The following is a 17,125-nucleotide window of genomic DNA, read 5'->3' as shown; positions in this document are numbered from 1 at the left end:
AAATATAAACATATAAATTTAATGTATAAAATTTAATATATAAATAATATTAATATATATGCCAGCCCAGAGTAGAAAAAGGTGAGATTTCTAATATGGGAGCAGCACAACAGGTGTCAGGAAGAGGGCTCTGGCCTACAGCACACTCTTTTGTTGCAGGAAGGGAGGCCCCTTCCAGGACCCGAGAGTGGGCTTTTGTCTAAGAGTTGGAAATGTGTTGTCTGATGAGACACACAAGCTGACAAAGCAAAAAACTTTATTACGAAGAGGCGCCTAGACAGAGCAGGTTAAGGGAAACCGGGAGGTCTGCTCTGCCATGTGACTTGCAGTCCTGGGTTTTATGGTGATGGGCTTAGTTTCTGGGTTGCATCTGGCCAATCACTCTGACTCAGGGTCCTTCCTGGTGGCACATGCATTGCTCAGCCAAGATGGATGCCAGCGAGAAGGATTCTGGGAGGTGCTAGGACACGTGACATCTCCTTTTGACCTTTCCTGAACTCTTTCAGTCGGCGGTGGCTTATTAGTTCCATGTTCCTTACTAGGACCTTCTGTCATAAAATAACTCAGGCAAATAGTTACTATGGTGCCTGGCCAGGTTGGGCGGCTTCAGTCAGTGTGTTTCCCCTAACACTTCGACATCTTTTGCTTTATGAACAACTGCTCTCTTAATCCTCAACTCAAGCATCATCTTTTCCAAAAAGCCTTTCCTGGGGACTTCCCTGGTGATCCAGCAGTTGGGACTTTGCCTTCTAATGCAGAGGGTGTGGGTTTGATCCCTGGTCAGAGAGCTAACATGTCTCTCAGTCAAAAAACCAAGACATATAACAGAAGCAATGTTGTAACAAATTCAATAAAGACTTTAAAAATGGTCCACACCAAAAAAAAAAATCTTAAAAAAAAAAAAAAAGGCCTTTCCTGCCTGCCACCCACCTCCACCCCACCAACCACAGTGGGCAGGGCCCCACTCCATCCTGCCAGAACCCCCTTTGTTACAGCACTTCCCACACCACGAGGAAATGGTTTCTGAGTGTGTCAGACGCTCCCAGTGGATTGTGAGCTCCCCAAGGGCTGGAATTGGCTGACTCAGTGCAGTTCCCCAGAGCCCAGAACCGAGACAAGAGGATAATCAGCCCTCGGGGGGGGGGGGGGGGGGGGGGGGGGGCGGGGAATGTTCAGCTGAAGTGAACTGAATTGGAATTTGAGCTGCGTTACAAGGGTAAGTAGGCTGTGAATAAGCACAGGGGATGAGGCATACTTGGTCTATGAATAAATTCAACTTAAAGCAAAGAAAATCTACTGGTGACAACTGGGAGACAGGGAGACTTGAGACTTGCTGGCGGCCTTCCTGCCAGACTGGCTGCGGCAAAGTCATGAGCTGAAGTTGGAAGGGTGGGTAGAGACCAACCTGAGGCTAAATTAGGAAAGTTGGAGTAGGGAAACGGTAGGAGAGTGGGCAGGGAGCAGGCCAGAAAAAAATAGTAACTGGATTAGAGTTTTTTTTCAGCTGTTTGCTATTCCCACATCTGCATGCTTCCCCCTAGTGGACAGGGATCAGAACCTCTGCCTTGGAAGGAAGGCAAATTCTTCACAGTTAGGAAAGTCTGAGGGTCAGGTTGGGGATCAACTTGAGTCCACAGAGTGGATTCCTGCAGAACCCAAGTCATCTTCTTCCCCCTGCTTTCTTTCCCCCATGACCTGAGGGTGCCTGGATAATACTCAGTCAGTGAATCTTAGTCTTCAGCCAGAAGGAGTCTGTTCTACTTGTATTCAGAGAAAACTAAGGTCCAGAGAGCAGTGATCCTTTGATTTACAAAGCAGTTCAGGGGCAAATCTGGGACTAATACTCAGGTCTCCCAACTGGCAGTCCCTTTCTCCTTCTGTATAAATATTTAGTAACCAGAGCTTTCCATGTGGCTCAGATAGTAAAGAATATTCCTGCAATGCAGGAGACCCAGGTTTGATCCCTGGATCAGGAAGATCCCCTGGAGAAGGGAATGGATACCCACTCCAGTATTCTTGCCTAGAGAATTCCATGGACAAGAAGCCTTGTGGGCTACAGTCCATGGGATTGCAAAGAGTTGGACACAACTGAGCGACTAACACTTTCACTTTCAACCTACCAGGAGCAGGATCCTGAACAAAAAGTTGGTAAGACGTAACCCACATATTTAAAAAGACAAAAACAATTACAATGCAATAGAATTGCAGTAGTAAAACTAAGTATAGAATGCTGCAGGAATAGAGGAGTATCTTTGCTGGATCCTGGAAGGGCTCTAAACAATTGCTGGGAGCCTTGAAAGAATAGCTGCTGCTGCTAAGTCACTTCAGTCGTGTCTGACTGTGCGACCCCATAGACGGCAGCCCACCAGGCTCCCCTGTCCCTGGGATTCTCCAGGCAAGAATACTGGAGTGGGTTGGCATTTCCTTCTCCATGAAAGAATAGCTAGAGGTAGAGAAAAGAGGAAAGACCTTGCAGACACAGGAGACAAGAAGAAGAAAGCAGGAAGAAGCATCCTGCAGAGGCTGGAAAATAGGTTTCTGATCTCAGCCAATGGTATAGATTTTACACACTTTTTCTGGGTGAAATGTCCAAAGTTCCAACTATCACTCTGAAGTTGGTGACCTACATACAAGTCTATGTGTTTAGGCCAGACCTTTCTAAGCTTCAGAGCCAGACAGGATTTCAAGAAAAAGAACTGACACATGCTCTTGAGGCATCTTGAGGCTTAATAGTGCCACTGCTTCATTCCATAGGCCAAGAATGTCACAAGGCCACTTCAGATTTAAGGAATGGAGAAATAGTCTCCATCTTTTGATGGGAAGAACAGCAGGGTCACAACTCAAAGAGTATGGATTCAAGGAGGATTGAAAGATTGTGACCCTTTTTTAATTCACCACAGTATGTACTTTGTGACTGTAACTGTTCACATTCCTTGCACAGGCAAAATATGCTTACCTTCATTTCAGAACCCCTAAAAGTCTCTTGCTGTTATGTCATCAGGCTGTAAGTCTAGGATCTTATCATCTACATCAGGTTTGTAGGTGACTTGATGAATGTTGTTCTTTCTGATCTTGATACCTATGAATTTAAAAGACAGCAGACATTTCCATTCAAGAAGGAAAAGCATGAGAGATACATAATCATCTTTAAACAGAGGCAGTTCTGGACTCCAAGTTGACAAAATTTGTCAGGTCCCCTCTCCTGGGAGAGGGTATATTCCTTTCTGAGGCCTAAATTCTGCCCCCTGGGAGTAGTTCCCAGTCTATTGATCTCTGTGCTTCTTGCTCTGCCCCCTGGACTATGCTTTGTCCATCACCTTCCTTGGCTACTTCTGAAGAAGTGGCTCATATTGCCAGCTGAGTGGCAATTTGAATTATTTAAGCCCCTTTTAATCCAGGTTGGTGATATTCTCACATGTGTAACCAATTTAAAATTTTTGTGGGTCTTCTATGTATCTGATTGTAGTCTAATCCATACTCCAAATGCCACATTCACGCAATCGTTTTTGAGACATCTCTCAAATTTATCATTGCTATTTTGGCATTAGGTTTCTGTGGATATTGCTCTTAAGATTTCAAGAAGTCATTTTGTCTAGGAGTCTACTAGACATCACTTTAATTCTCTCGAAGGTCTTTACAAAGTGTGTTACAGCCACACCTTTGGTGTGATTCACATCTCTAGACTATATTTCCCTGTAAGAATTCTTCACTGGCTAGAGAGCCTCAAGATGAAGTTTTATTTTTTAAGGTAGTAAGTCCTGGCCCTCTCTCTTCTCTCTAAATTCATGTTTCAAGCAGGCCAGTTCTTTCTTTAACTCATACCTCTCTCCCTGTTATAAGGTTATCACACCTAGCTGGGAGCACCCAACTGACACTACATTCTCCTTAGAAATTTCCTTAGTTGGATCAAAATTTTAGTATTTCCCCCCATCTCCCCCTAGTTACCACAGGCAACAGTTTTGCCAATATAAAATACAGATTACCATTTTTCTAACCAGTCACAATTTCCTCATCATTTTCCCAGATTTCACTGTTTACTTGCCAGTTTTCCAGTCTCCACCCATCCCTGATCCCAAAGCCAATGCCATGAATTTTGGGACTTTTTTTAAAAAAAGCAGTATTTCAGACACCAGTTCTGTAACAGTCAACTTTTGCTGCAAAACAAACTACCCACAACTTTAGTGACTTAAAACAACAATTATTTATATATCTCACAGTTCTGCAGTTTGGACTGGGATCAGCAGGCTGGTTCTTCTGGTCTTAGTTGGGTTCACTTATCAGATGGAAGTCAGCTGCCAAGTCACCTGGGTGCTGGTTAGCTCAGGATGGTCTCAGGTGGGTCGGCCAAGCTCTGCCACGCTCCAGCAGGCGAGCCCAGACATGTTCACATGGGTGCCTGCATGGGGTTCCGAAAGTCAGGACTGAAGCATGCAAGGCCTCTTGAGGCCTAGGCTCAAAGCTGACACATTGTTCCTTTTGTTGTATTTCATTGGCTAAAGAAAATAGTAAGGGGAAATTGACTCCTTAATGGAGGGAGATGCAAGCTCACACCACCAAGGGTGTGGATACAGGGAGGAATAAGGATCATGGCTGTCTTTATAGTCTACTTTGCTTTCTCAGAGGCCACCCTCCTCTTGAATCTTTTGTGTCCTTCCCTTCCAAATTTTTAAATTTATGTATGTGTACATATATACATGCACACATATGGTATTATCTTGTCAGTTTTCAGTTCAGTTCAGTCACTCAGTCATGTCCGACTCTTTGCAACCCCATGGACTGCAGCACGCCAGGCCTCACTGTCCATCACCAACTCCTGGAGTTTACTCAAACTCATGTCCATTGAGTCGGTGATGCCATCCAACCGTCTCATCCTCTGTCGTCCCCTTCTTTGACTTTAAATGAATAGCTTCATATATACTAAAGAATTTATGTAACCTAAGTGTAAAATATAAAGAAAATAATACTTTTGTACCTACCACTCAGAGAAAGAAATGGAATTTTACCTATACATTTAAAGCTTCCCATGTACACCTACCTCCTAACTAAACATTCATTTCTCACCTGGATTATGCAGCAGCTTCCTAATTGGTCTTTCTACCTGTGACCTTGCCTCCTCCAATCAGTTCTACCCATTATAGTCAGAATGATCTTTAAAAAACAAAAATCTAATTGCATCATTCCTCTACTTAAAACTGTTCAGTTGCTTCCCATTGACCCTAGTGTAAAAGTAAGCTTAGAGTAGGCCCTTCATCATTTGGCTCCTGCTTTTACTTCATGCCTCTTTTTTGCCATGCATCCCTCCATGTGCTGCGTTTTTTCTCAAAACTGTTCATTGGTTTTTAGCCAAATGACTACCATAGTTCCTTGCACCTCCCCCGGCATGGCATATATCACCATCGTTCTTGACTGTTTACTTGTCTGTCTCTCATACTTGCTATAAGGACTCAGAGGACAGGGAAGTCATCTGGCTCCTCTGCTGTATTGCTGGTTACCAGGAACAGCACCTGGCACAACCGATGCTCAGTAATGGTTAAATGAATGAATGGATGAGTGGTAGGCTCTGGGGACAAAGAGACACTCCACAAAGAGCTAGTCCCTAGTCTAGGGGCTTTCCTGGTGGCACAGTGGATAAGAATTCACCTGCCAATGCAGGGGACACGGGTTCAGTCCCTGGTCCAGGAAGATTCCACATGCCATGGAGCAACTAAGCCTGTGAGCTGCAACTACAGAGCCTGCACACTCTAGACCCCGCATGCTGTAACTACTGAGCCCATGTACTGCAACTACCGAAGCCCGCGTGCCTAGAGCTGTGCTCACCAACAAGAGAAGCCACTGTAGTGAGAAGCCCTTACACAGCAACAAAGAGGAGACCCCACTCACAACAACTAGAGAAAGCCCGTGCAAAGCAGCGAAGACCCAGAATAGCCATAAATAAATAAATAATTTAAAAAAAAAAAAAAAAGCTCCTAGTCTATTGGAGAAGAGATACATACACTGAGGTATTAATCTTGTTTCTAAGCAGACAGCAAGTGTTTAACAAGGATTATGGGTTTGAGTTGGCTTCTAAATTTCACCAGGGGGCGCTATAGGAATGCCTCAGGTTTCTATAAAAGAGCAGGTAGGATCTTTTCAAGGAAATAACAATTTTCAGAGATGGTAGTGGTTGTTCTGTGTTAGAATAAACTCCCTATTCTGTCCATTTGGAAGAGCTATAACTGAGCCATCTGCAAATCTGAAGAACTGAAGTAACTTCTCTTGGTGTCCATTTTATACCTGTAGTGGTTCTTCAACTTGGAATCAAAAGAGCTTTGAAAAACATGATTTAATTTATCTTCCACACCAACTACTAAAAGCCAGAATAGGGGTTGTTGTTATTATTTTCATCTTAAAAGATGATAACTCTAAGGCTCAAGAGGTGAAGTAATTTTCCCAAGGAATCGCAGCTGGTAAATACCCAAGCAGGGACTTGAATCTGTCTTCCAAATTCAAGTGTATTCATTTACGAAAAATAGTATGTATTGAGTTCACAGCTCTGGAAAAGATGATAGGGCTACAGAAGCCTGGCCTCCAAATTCAATGTCTTAGAAGACAAGACTGTCAGAGCTGGAACTTTGGAAATCATCTAAGGAAGTGTTCTCAAACGTGCACGAGAATCACCTCATGAGCCTGTTAAAAATGAATCCTAAAAAAAAAAAAAAAAAAATGAATCCTAGACTTTGCCTCCCCTTCTCCTACATTTTGATTCAATGAGTCTGGTAGCAGTATGTCTCCTGAGCACATCCACTTTCCCCGCTATGATTCTGGAACAGATGTACTGTGGACCACGCTTGTAGAAACATCAGTCTATTGGTTTAATCCTTTCATAACACAAAGGAGAAGAGAATGAGACATGAGTATCCCAGAAACTCTTCTTGAAGGGAGACTGAGCCAGGAGCTGGTAATGAGCACCTGAAGTAATGATATAGTGGAAAGGGTACTCAGCTGAGAACTGGAGACCCTGGGTTCAATTTCAGGCTTTACCAGCTTGCTGCTGAATCACTAATCTCAATGAACTATGGTTTTCCCAACCATAAAATGCAAAGGAACAATACATACCTCGTAGGCTTATTGTGAGGATAAAGGAGATGAATAAGAGAAAAGACCTGGCAAAGGACGGTCACATAGAGGACCGTCAATAAACAGATTTAGTAGTAGGATTATTTTGAATGCTCTATTTGCTCTATTCATTCTTTTTAAATGAGTACCCACTATTGCCTGTTACTCTGCTAAGCACAGTCCTGCCTACATGAAACTTATGCTCTGGTGGAATAGATAGACATGAATTATAGAAAAAAGAAATTACAATTGTAATAAGTGCTACCAAGGGAAAATATAGGGGGTATTTTGATATTATGGGGATTCGACCCTAATCTGCAAGCAAATGAAAGATTCTTGAGGAAATGAGTCAAAGGATGAGTAGGAGTTAGTCAGAAATTACACATGAATCAGGAAAGAGGTTGGCAGGAGCAGGAAATGAAAAGGCCAAAGGCCAGCATGGCTGGTGTGGAGTGAGCAGGGGAGAATGGCGTGACATGAAGCTGATGACTTCTGGGAAAGCCTTTCTCTTCTCTGCCTTGATATTTATTTTGAAAGTCATGATCTTTTCCTCGATCCTTTTATTTCTGCTTTAACTTTCTATTTTTGCACTTAAAAAAACTAAAATAATAGTAACATTTCTTTAAAGCTAACATCATTTTTTAGTTTTTAGCATTCCGAAATAGAAATTGTGTAATAATACAGGTCAAAAAACAAACAAACACCCTGCTGAATACCAAACAGGAACAAAAATTGAACCTCACAAACTTAGGTCTCATAGAAAAGATCGATTCTATTGTCACATAAGTATTTGTTTTTGTAATATAATTTAGTTAAAATTCAGTTTGGCTTTAGTCAGATTTGGAAGCCTGTTGTTATTTAGAGTGACTTAAAGTCCTCTCTGATGCAGAATTAAAATAAAATATTATAATGTAGGAAATTCTGTTTGTTGGAAGATGTCTTGCCCACTGAAGGCAGCTATAAAATCTAGACAGAATAGAGCAGGCATTTGAGGACTCTATAGTCAGAGTGGGGGGGGAAGCCAGAACATGAAGCACCGCTGAACTGGCAGTGAGTTTCCTCTTTTTGATCCTCAGTAGGCTTAAACCTGTAAGTGGACCCCAGGTTGAGGACTGGGAAAGCTACAGGGGAAGCCCTCTAGCTCTGGCTCAAGAACAGGGAAAGAGGACCCTCACATTGATGTGTAGGGGTGGGGTTGGGGGTAACATCCACTTGTTTTTTATCTTTTGTTCTCCATCCTCCTGCACCCCTCCCACCAGGCAATCCTGCAGTGATGGGCCACAATGGAAGTGGTGGTAGTGAGTGCATATGGCCACCTAAAACTTCAAGTTATCTCATGTATTCCATTCACGCACATTAAAACCATATAAAATAATGCTGTAATTTTTTCTTCCAACAATCCCAGTAGGGTGGGGTAAACCGCTGTTGAATTTTTTTCTCCCTCTATCCTCCCGTGACTTGGCCCCAGATACATGAAAAATGCAGTGGAGAGGAGAGCAACTGAACCTCCAAGATTTTTGGCCGGAGGGCTCAAAAGTGGGGGGTTCAAAAGACTGGAAAGTATCAGAGAAATCACAAGAGAGGGAGGAGTTCAGGAGAACAGCCCCATAGTTTCTGACCTCACCCCTGAACTGTGCAAGCATCAATCTGATGCTAAATAGCATACCATGTACTTGGGTACTGAGCATGGAATGGGCCACTGTCCAGATCTGAAGCTGACCACTGGGTGGCGTACAACCAGGACAAATCTAAATAACATTGCAGAACTTTGAAAACTGGATGACATTTTGGGGTTTTTTTTGGTTTTTTTTTTGCTTTTTAAGTTTTTTTTTTCCATTTATTTTTATTAGTTGGAGGCTAATTACAATATTGTAGCGGTTTTTGCCATACATTGACATGAATCAGCCATGGATTTACACGTGTTCTCCATCCTGAACCCCCCTCCCACCTCCCTCCCCACCCCATCCCTCTGGGTCATCCCAGTGCACCAGCCCTGAGCACTTGTCTCATGCATCCAACCTGGGCTGGCGATCTGTTTCACACTTGATAATATACATGTTTCGATGCTATTCTCTCAGATCATCCCACCCTCGCCTTCTCCCATAGAGTCCAAAAGTCTGTTCTATACATCTGTGTCTCTATTTCTGTCTTGCATATAGGGTTATCGTTACCATCTTTCTAAATTCCATATATATGCATTAGTATACTGTATTGGTGTTTATCTTTCTGGCTTACTTTACTCTGTATAATGGCTCCAGTTTCATCCATCTCATTAGAACTGATTCAAATGTATTCTTTTTAATGGCTGAGTAATATTCCATTGTGTATATGTACCACAGCTTCCTTATCCATTCATCTGCTAATGGGCATCTAGGTTGCTTCCATGTCCTGGCTATTATAAACAGTGCTGCGATGAACATTGGGGTACACATGTCTCTTTCAGTTCTGGTTTCCTCGGTGTGTATGCCCAGGAGTGGGATTGCTGTGTCATATGGCAGTTCTATTTCCAGTTTTTTATTGAATCTCCACACTGTTCTCCATAGTGGCTGTACTAGTTTGCATTCCCACCAACAGTGTAAGAGGGTTCCCTTTTCTCCACACCCTCTCCAGCATTTATTGCTTGTAGACTTTTGGATAGCAGCCATTCCGACTGGCATGTAATAGTACTTCATTGTGGTTTTGATTTGCATTTCTCTGATAATGAGTAATGTTGAGCACCTTTTCATGTGTTTGTTAGCCATCTGTATGTCTTCTATTGGATGACATTTTGGAACCACAGAAGCAGGTCAGTACTTCTGAATCAAACTGGGCAAGCTACATGCTAAAACAAACAGCAAAAAAAAAAAAAAAAAATTACTATTATCCATTATATTTTTTTTTATGTCTGATCTTATTTATTTGTTACTCTTAGAACATCTCATTTTTGACTGGACTCAGAAGTAGAAGTTCTCAGAGACGACAGCCTCCGTCTCTTGGCAATCTGTTCCTGCCGTTTTTCTTTGGCCTCCTTCCTTCTCTTGGCCAAAAGTTTAGCATATTCTGCAGCCTCGTCTTTGTTTTTTCTTAGTACGCTGTTTCTTCAGAGCAATACGCCGGCATTTGTGTTGCAGAACTCGTGGAGTCACGAGACGCTGAATCTTCGGTGCTTTAGTCCTAGGTTTCTTACCTTCTTTGTTTAGGGGCTTTCGCACAACATACTGGCGGACATCATCTTCTTTAGAGAGATTGAAAAGTTTGCGGATTCTGCTAGCTCTTTTGGGACCCAGGCGACGAGGCACTGTAGGATTAGTGAGTCCAGGAATATCCTTCTCCCCTTTTTTCACGATGACCAAGTTGAGAACACTCAGATTGGCATCCACAATACAACCCCATACAGATTTGCACTTTCTCTCTCCAGTCCTCCTTGGTCTGTAACAGGAATGCCCCTTACTCAGTAGCAGGCGAACTCAGCCATGGGTCAAGACACTCTGCTTCATGGGGAAACCCTGCTTATCGTTCCCACCACTGATTCGGACCACATATCCCTTCCATTCTTCACCCAGAGCATCAGCAGCAACTTCTGTGGCCATACGCTTCTCCTAGAAGGTACGAAGTTTTTGTTCATCATCCACTTCAATGAGCTTCTGGCAGCCAGTGGCCGGAAAAGAGATGTTCAGCTTCATTCTGAAGTGGTCGACAGCCTCCAAGGTGCCACGAAAAAGAGACTATCCATTAGATTTAAATGAGATCTAGAAAAGAGTCGGACATGACTGAGCAACTGAACTGAACTGAGACATTTATAACATAATATTCAAAATGTCTGGGGCTTCCCAGGTGGCATTAGTCGTAACTAGAGGTTTGAAAGTTAGAGTGTTAGTTCCTCAGTCATATCCAACTCATTGCGACCCCATGGACTGTGGAGCACCAGGCTCCTCTGTCCATGGAATTCTCCAGCCAAGAATACTGGAGTGGGTTGCCATTCCTTCTCCAGGCAATCTTCCCAACCCAGGGATTGAACCCAGGTCTCCTGCATTGCAGTCAGATTCTGTACCATCTGAGCCACTGGGGAAACCCAGTAGTGGTAAGAACATGCCTACTAATGCATAAGACAGATATGGATTCAATCCCTGAGTCGGGAAGATCCCCTGGAGGAGAGCATGACTACCCACTGCAGTATTCTTGCCTGGAGAATCCCAATGGACAGAGGAGCCTGAAGGGCTATAGTCCATAGGGTTGCAAAGAGTCAGACATACTAAAGCAACTTAGCATGCTTGCATACATTCAACATGTCTAGTATTTAATCCAATGTTATTCAGCATATAAAGAACCAGGAAAATCCCCATTAGTATGAGAAGACAATCAACAAATGTCAAGGAAAAGATAACACAAATGTTTAAATGATTGAAGATTGTTATAAAATGCTCCAAGAAGTAAAGGTAAATGCTCTTGAAGTGAATGGAAAGGCAGAAAATGTGAAGAAAGAAGAGATATAAATAGGAGCCTAATGAAAATACAAACACCAAACTAAAAATTTCACAGTTTACTCAACAGCAGAATACACCTGACAAGGGAACAACTCAGTGAACTTGAAGATAATTCCATTAAAATCATCTAATCTGAACAACAGAGGGAAAAAGATTGTTTTTTAAATGAACACAGCCTTAATGACCTGTGATGCAGTACCTAATTTATGTCATCATAATTCCAGAAGATTTTGAAAAAGAAGTATTTGAAGAAATAATATATGGATATTTCCCAGATTTGACAAAAGACAAAGTGAGAAGTTCAGTGAAGCACAAACAGCAAGCTGAATCCAGCAACAAAGAACAAGTTTTATCCCAGAATGCAGTGTTGGTTTAACAAACAAAAATCAATCATTATAATACAAAATATTAATACAAAAGATAAAAACCACATGATCATCTCAACTGATGCATAAAACATATTTGACAGAACCATTAAAAAAATTAGGAGCAGAAAAGATCTTCCTCAACCTATTTAAAGCATTGACAAAAAACCCACAGCTAACATCATACTTAATGGTGAAAGACTGAAACCTATCCATCTAGCACCTGAAACAAGACAAGGATATCTTCTCTTGTCACTTCTATTCAACATTACACTGGAAGTTCTAGGAAAGTATTGATAAGTTAGTAAAAAAGACATAGCATCCAGATTCACATGGAGGAAATAAACTTCATTTTCCAATGTTTTGATCTTTCATGTATATAATTATAAGGATTACACACAAAACCACAATTAGACATAATAAGCAATTTCAGTAGAGTTACAGGACACAAGATCTGTATACAAAAATCAATTGTATTTCTATGTACTAACACTGAACAATCTAAAAAAATGAAATTAAGAAAACAATTTCATTTACTGTTGAATAATATCAAAGGGAAACTATTTATATGAAGCATCTATAGTAGGTAAATCCATATAGACAGAAGGTAGATTGGTGGTTGTCACATGGGAAGGAGATAGAGTGACAGCTAATGGGTATTTTTTTTGGGGGGGGTGAAGAAAATGTTCTAGAGTTCAATAGTGGTGGTGGTTGTACAACCTTGTGACTATGGTAAAAATGAATGAATTGTACACTTTAAAAATGTGAATTTTTATCGTATGTAAATTATATCTCAATTTTTTAATATATTTCAATTTTTAAAAGAAAAAAACACTTAGGAAAAGTTTAACAAAGTTATATATAATTATCTAGTTCTATCTGCCAAAAGGACCTGGGAGCAGAGACATTCCAGTTGCAATGAGCATACCTAGCACCAAGATCTTGGTTTCTGAATACAAGGAACCAGGGCTCATGGGGGGAATGCTTGATTCCAGGACAGGAGAAGTACAGACAAGTTGGAATATCTTGGAAGTAATAAAGTATGAAAGTCCTCAAGGAATAAAGGGAACATATCAAAAGGACACAGGAGCCAGATTGAAGGGGCTACCTCTGGGCAACTCTAGGGCAATTTAAGTTTCAAAATAAGCAAGTAATGAATTATAATTCATTCAATGAAATTCATGAGCCCATACTGATATCAAATAAGTGAATATATAACTGGGGCATCTCAGGATCCTTAAATTAATCACACCTGCAAATTTCCTTTTGCTATGTGAGGCACCATAGTCACAGGCTTTAGGAATTAGGATATTAGCATCTTGGAGGGGTGGGGGGCATTATTCTTCCTACTACAACGCTCAACCTTCTAAGAGCAGAAAGCAGGCTGAGATGACTACTCAGTTGCAAATACAGACCCTTAGTTATTCCAACATTGCCACCATAAGGGGACGTGTGATAAAGAGGAAGTCAGAATGGAAAGAGAAAACTTAAACAACTGTGGTTAAAATAGCTTTAATTTACAAATTTTACAAATACATATAACAATAAGAAAATAATGTTGGGTTCTGCCACCCTCAATCCTGAGGGTGTTTGTTGGAAAGGATTTGTGCAAGTTAGGGGCCTTGAAGCTTAAGCTTCAAAAGCTTCATGATAAATCTGCCTCTGGTAGCAATTAAGAAAATGGCACCCAGACCCACACCACCTGGGTTCAGGTTACTGCTCTACACTTACCGGCTGTGTATGTTGATTGTGTTGCTGTTACAGCTTGGGTTCTCCAGAAGCAGATGCTGAGATGATGCTTGAAGTGCAAGATATTGCTAGGGATCAGGGTCTGTGAAAGCACAGGGAAAGCAGAAAAGGGCAGAGGAAGAGGTCAAAGAAGAGGTCAAAGCCTTGGTCCATGTGGCAGGTGGACTAGAGCCTATCAGAGCTGTCTCATGTTGGGCCTAAATCACTGGGCTTTTATTCCCTCACCTTGCTCAGTCACTAGACGACTATTAACGCCCTTAAAAACTTCCACTGGTAAGATGCAGAGGGAGGTGAGAGGGAGGTAAAAAAGAAAAAGTTTCCATTGGATTTTCATAGCAAACAAGCTAAATTTCTTAGTATGACATGCAAAACCCCTTCACAATCTGATAGTCCCAGCCCCAAGGAATTTGTCATCATTTCTGCAACTCGAACTATTTTCCATTTCAAACCTTGGTATACGACGTAAGCACCTTCTCCAGGAAAGCCCATCCCTCCCTTGCAGTAGAACAGGTGCTAAATATTTGTTGAATGAATGAGTGAATCAACATTGCCTGGGAAAGAGGGGGAAAGGATAAGTAGCAGGATTAACAATGCTTTTGTTGGCTTAAATGACCATGGGTATGTCGTGCAGAGTAATGACCCAGGACCCCAGAAGTTTTGATTGTATAGGTCCTAGATTTGTCACGCACTGACCCTAATGGCCTTCACCCTCTTTACCTCCGGTCAAAATTCTACTCATCCTTGGAGATAGTTCAGACGTCAGGTCCTGTGTGAAGTGTTTTCCTTTCCCCTGGTCTGTCACAGCTCTTTATTCACACCGCTGTTACCATACCACAACGTTTACTCTCTTGATTTGTCCATCAGAATCCAGGGATGTTTCTGTATTTCCACCCCTTGATCCAGGGAGTGAATATTTTTGAATGACGTGGTACAGCCATAGACTGATGAATTCATTCCTCACCACACCCGTTGCCTTAATTTCCCCAAGTGTGAAATAGGCACAGTGGAAATGCTTCCCCAGGGATGTGATTGGGGGAGGCCGGGGGACACTGAGGCTGCAGGCAGCCCGCATGCTGTCCGAGGGGCAGGAAGGTGGGGGGTGGAGAGCGAGAGGAGGGGTTAGCGAGGAGTCGGGGGCGGGACCCAGGGGCTGGCGGGGGCGGAGCGGCGAGAGCAGCGCCCGGCGCGACGCTCGGAGAGGACGGGCGCGAGCGCCGGCGATGGGCCCCGCGGCGCGGCTGGCAGCGCTGTTGGCGGTGCTGGCGCTCCGGGCCGGGGACCCGGCCGAGGTCGCGGCGCGCGGGGACACGTTCTCGGCGCTGACCAGTGTGGCGCGCGCCCTGGCGCCCGAGCGCCGGCTGCTGGGACTGCTGCGGCGCTACCTGCGCGGGGAGGAGGCGCGGCTGCGGGACCTGACCAGGTGAGGGCACCGGGGGGCGGGGTGCGAGCCGGAGAGACTGAGTCTCGGAGGACGGACGAGGCCGAGACTTTGTGCCGCAGGGTCGGGGGTAACTCAGCTTCGTGGTCAGCCTGCTGGGACTTCGGACGCGGTGTCCAACCCGCAGACCAAGGTACAGTGGCCCAGTGTGACTCCCCAGAGCCATCGTCATCCTGAGGGGCTCCCCGAGACACCGTGTCACCCTGCGTAGGACTTCAGACTCCGCTGTAGGAACGTGCGGTGGAGCGACTGTGGGGCGGAGTGGAGCTTCACAAGGTACTGAGGCAAGCTGTTGGGCCCCCAGTTTCGCTGTTAACAGAGACACAGCGACTCTGAGAGAGTGAAACGGAGAGAATGCGGTGACACTGTAGCCACACGTGTGTTGACCATGTGACCCAGGGAACTGATGTTTAGTATGGGAGGACATTCTGTGACTGTGTATGAGATTTACATGTCATTGTGACTGGGTGGGCACAACCCTATGGATATCATGCGGAGTAATTGTCCAGGTCTCTATAGGAATAATGCTTCAGGTTTATCAATTCATTCAACATAGATGTTTGAGTGTCTACTGTGAACCAAGCACTGTTCCAGGCACTGGGGAGAGAATGGTGAACAAGACCCTACCCTGCCCTCTAAGAGCTTGGAGTCTGTAATATCATGATTGTTAATCTGAGATGTCTTCTCTTTACACACACATAAGAACTCTAAATACTATCACTGAGATGTACATGTGTATGAAAGTATTTGACAGCAGGAAAACCAAACCACTGGGCAAAACCATACTTGATGCTTGGAGATGCTGAGTGTAGCACACACTAATAGATGCTCAGCCAATATTGTTTTGCGATACAATCAATGAGAAAAACATCTACTTCTGCTTTATTGACTATGCCAAAGCCTTTGACTGTGTGGATCACAGAAAACTGTGGAAAAGTCTTAAAAAGATGGGAATACCAGACCACCTAACCTGCCTCCTGAGAAATCTGTATGCAGGTCAAGAAGCAACAGTTAGAACTGGACATGAAACAACAGACTGGTTCCAAATTGGGAAAGGAGTACGTCAAGGCTGTATATTGTCACTCTGCTTGTTTAACTTATATGCAGAATTCATTATGAGAAATGCTGGACTGGATGAAGCAAAAGCTAAAATCAAGATTGCTGGGAGAAATATCAATATGCAGATGACACCACACTTGTAGCAGAAAGCGAAGAAAAACTAACAAGCCTCTTGATGAAAGTGAAAGAGGAGAGTGAAAAAGTTGGCTTAAAACTCAACATTCAGAAAACTAAGATCATGGCATCCAGTTCCATCACTTCATGGCAAATAGATGGGGAAACAATGGAAACAGTGACAGACTTTATTTTGGGGGGCTCCAAAATAGCTGCAGATGGTGATTGCAGCCATGAAATTATAAGATGCTTGCTCCTTGGAAGAAAAGTTATGACCAACCTAGACAGCATATTAAAAACAGAAACATTACTTTCCCAACAAAGGTCCATCTAGTGAAAGCTGTGGTTTTTCCAGTAGTCATGTGTAGATGTGAGAGTTGGACTATAAAGAAAGTTGAGTGCCGAAGAATTGATACTTTTGAACTGTGGTGTTCGGGAAGACTCTTGAGAGTCCCTTGGACTGCAAGGAGATCCAACCAGTCCATCCTAAAGGAAATCAGTCCTAAATATTCATTGGAAGGACGTATGCTGAAGCTGAAACTTCAGTCATTTGGCCACGTGATGCAAAGAACTAACTCATTTGAAAAGACCTTGATGCTGGGAAAGATTGAAGGCAGGAGGAGAAGGGGATGACAGAGGATGAGGTGGTTGGATGGCATCACCGACTCAATGGACATGAGTTTGAGTAGGCTCCGGGAGTTGGTGATGGACAGGGAGGCCTGGCGTGCTGCAGTCCATGGGGTCACAAAGAGTCGGACATAACTGAGAAACTGAACTGAAACTGAAAATACAATCAACAAATTCTACTTTAGGACTTGGAACACTGAGGCACTGTAATCATG

General features: G+C 43.2%; 1 protein-coding gene across 2 annotated transcripts in view; it reads left to right on the top strand.

Annotated features, from left to right (window-relative positions):
• The first annotated feature begins 14,842 nt into the window (after positions 1-14,842).
• Positions 14,843-17,125, top strand: part of P4HA3 (prolyl 4-hydroxylase subunit alpha 3) — a 40,135-nt gene continuing 37,852 nt past the window's right edge. Inside the window, exon 1 of one of the 2 annotated variants that reach the window (XM_043481860.1) lies at positions 14,843-15,092. In XM_043481860.1, coding sequence (XP_043337795.1) covers positions 14,893-15,092 — 200 coding nt within the window. In that variant the 5' untranslated portion in view covers positions 14,843-14,892. The remainder of the gene's footprint in view (positions 15,093-17,125) is intronic. The other variant, XM_043481861.1, reaches the window with a different exon arrangement.

This window comes from Cervus canadensis, chromosome 11, assembly GCF_019320065.1.
Source record: "Cervus canadensis isolate Bull #8, Minnesota chromosome 11, ASM1932006v1, whole genome shotgun sequence".
In the NCBI taxonomy this organism is placed as follows: domain Eukaryota; kingdom Metazoa; phylum Chordata; class Mammalia; order Artiodactyla; family Cervidae; genus Cervus; species Cervus canadensis.
The sequence above is the reverse complement of the archived record's forward strand: the minus strand, read 5'-3'. Positions and strand labels throughout refer to the sequence as shown.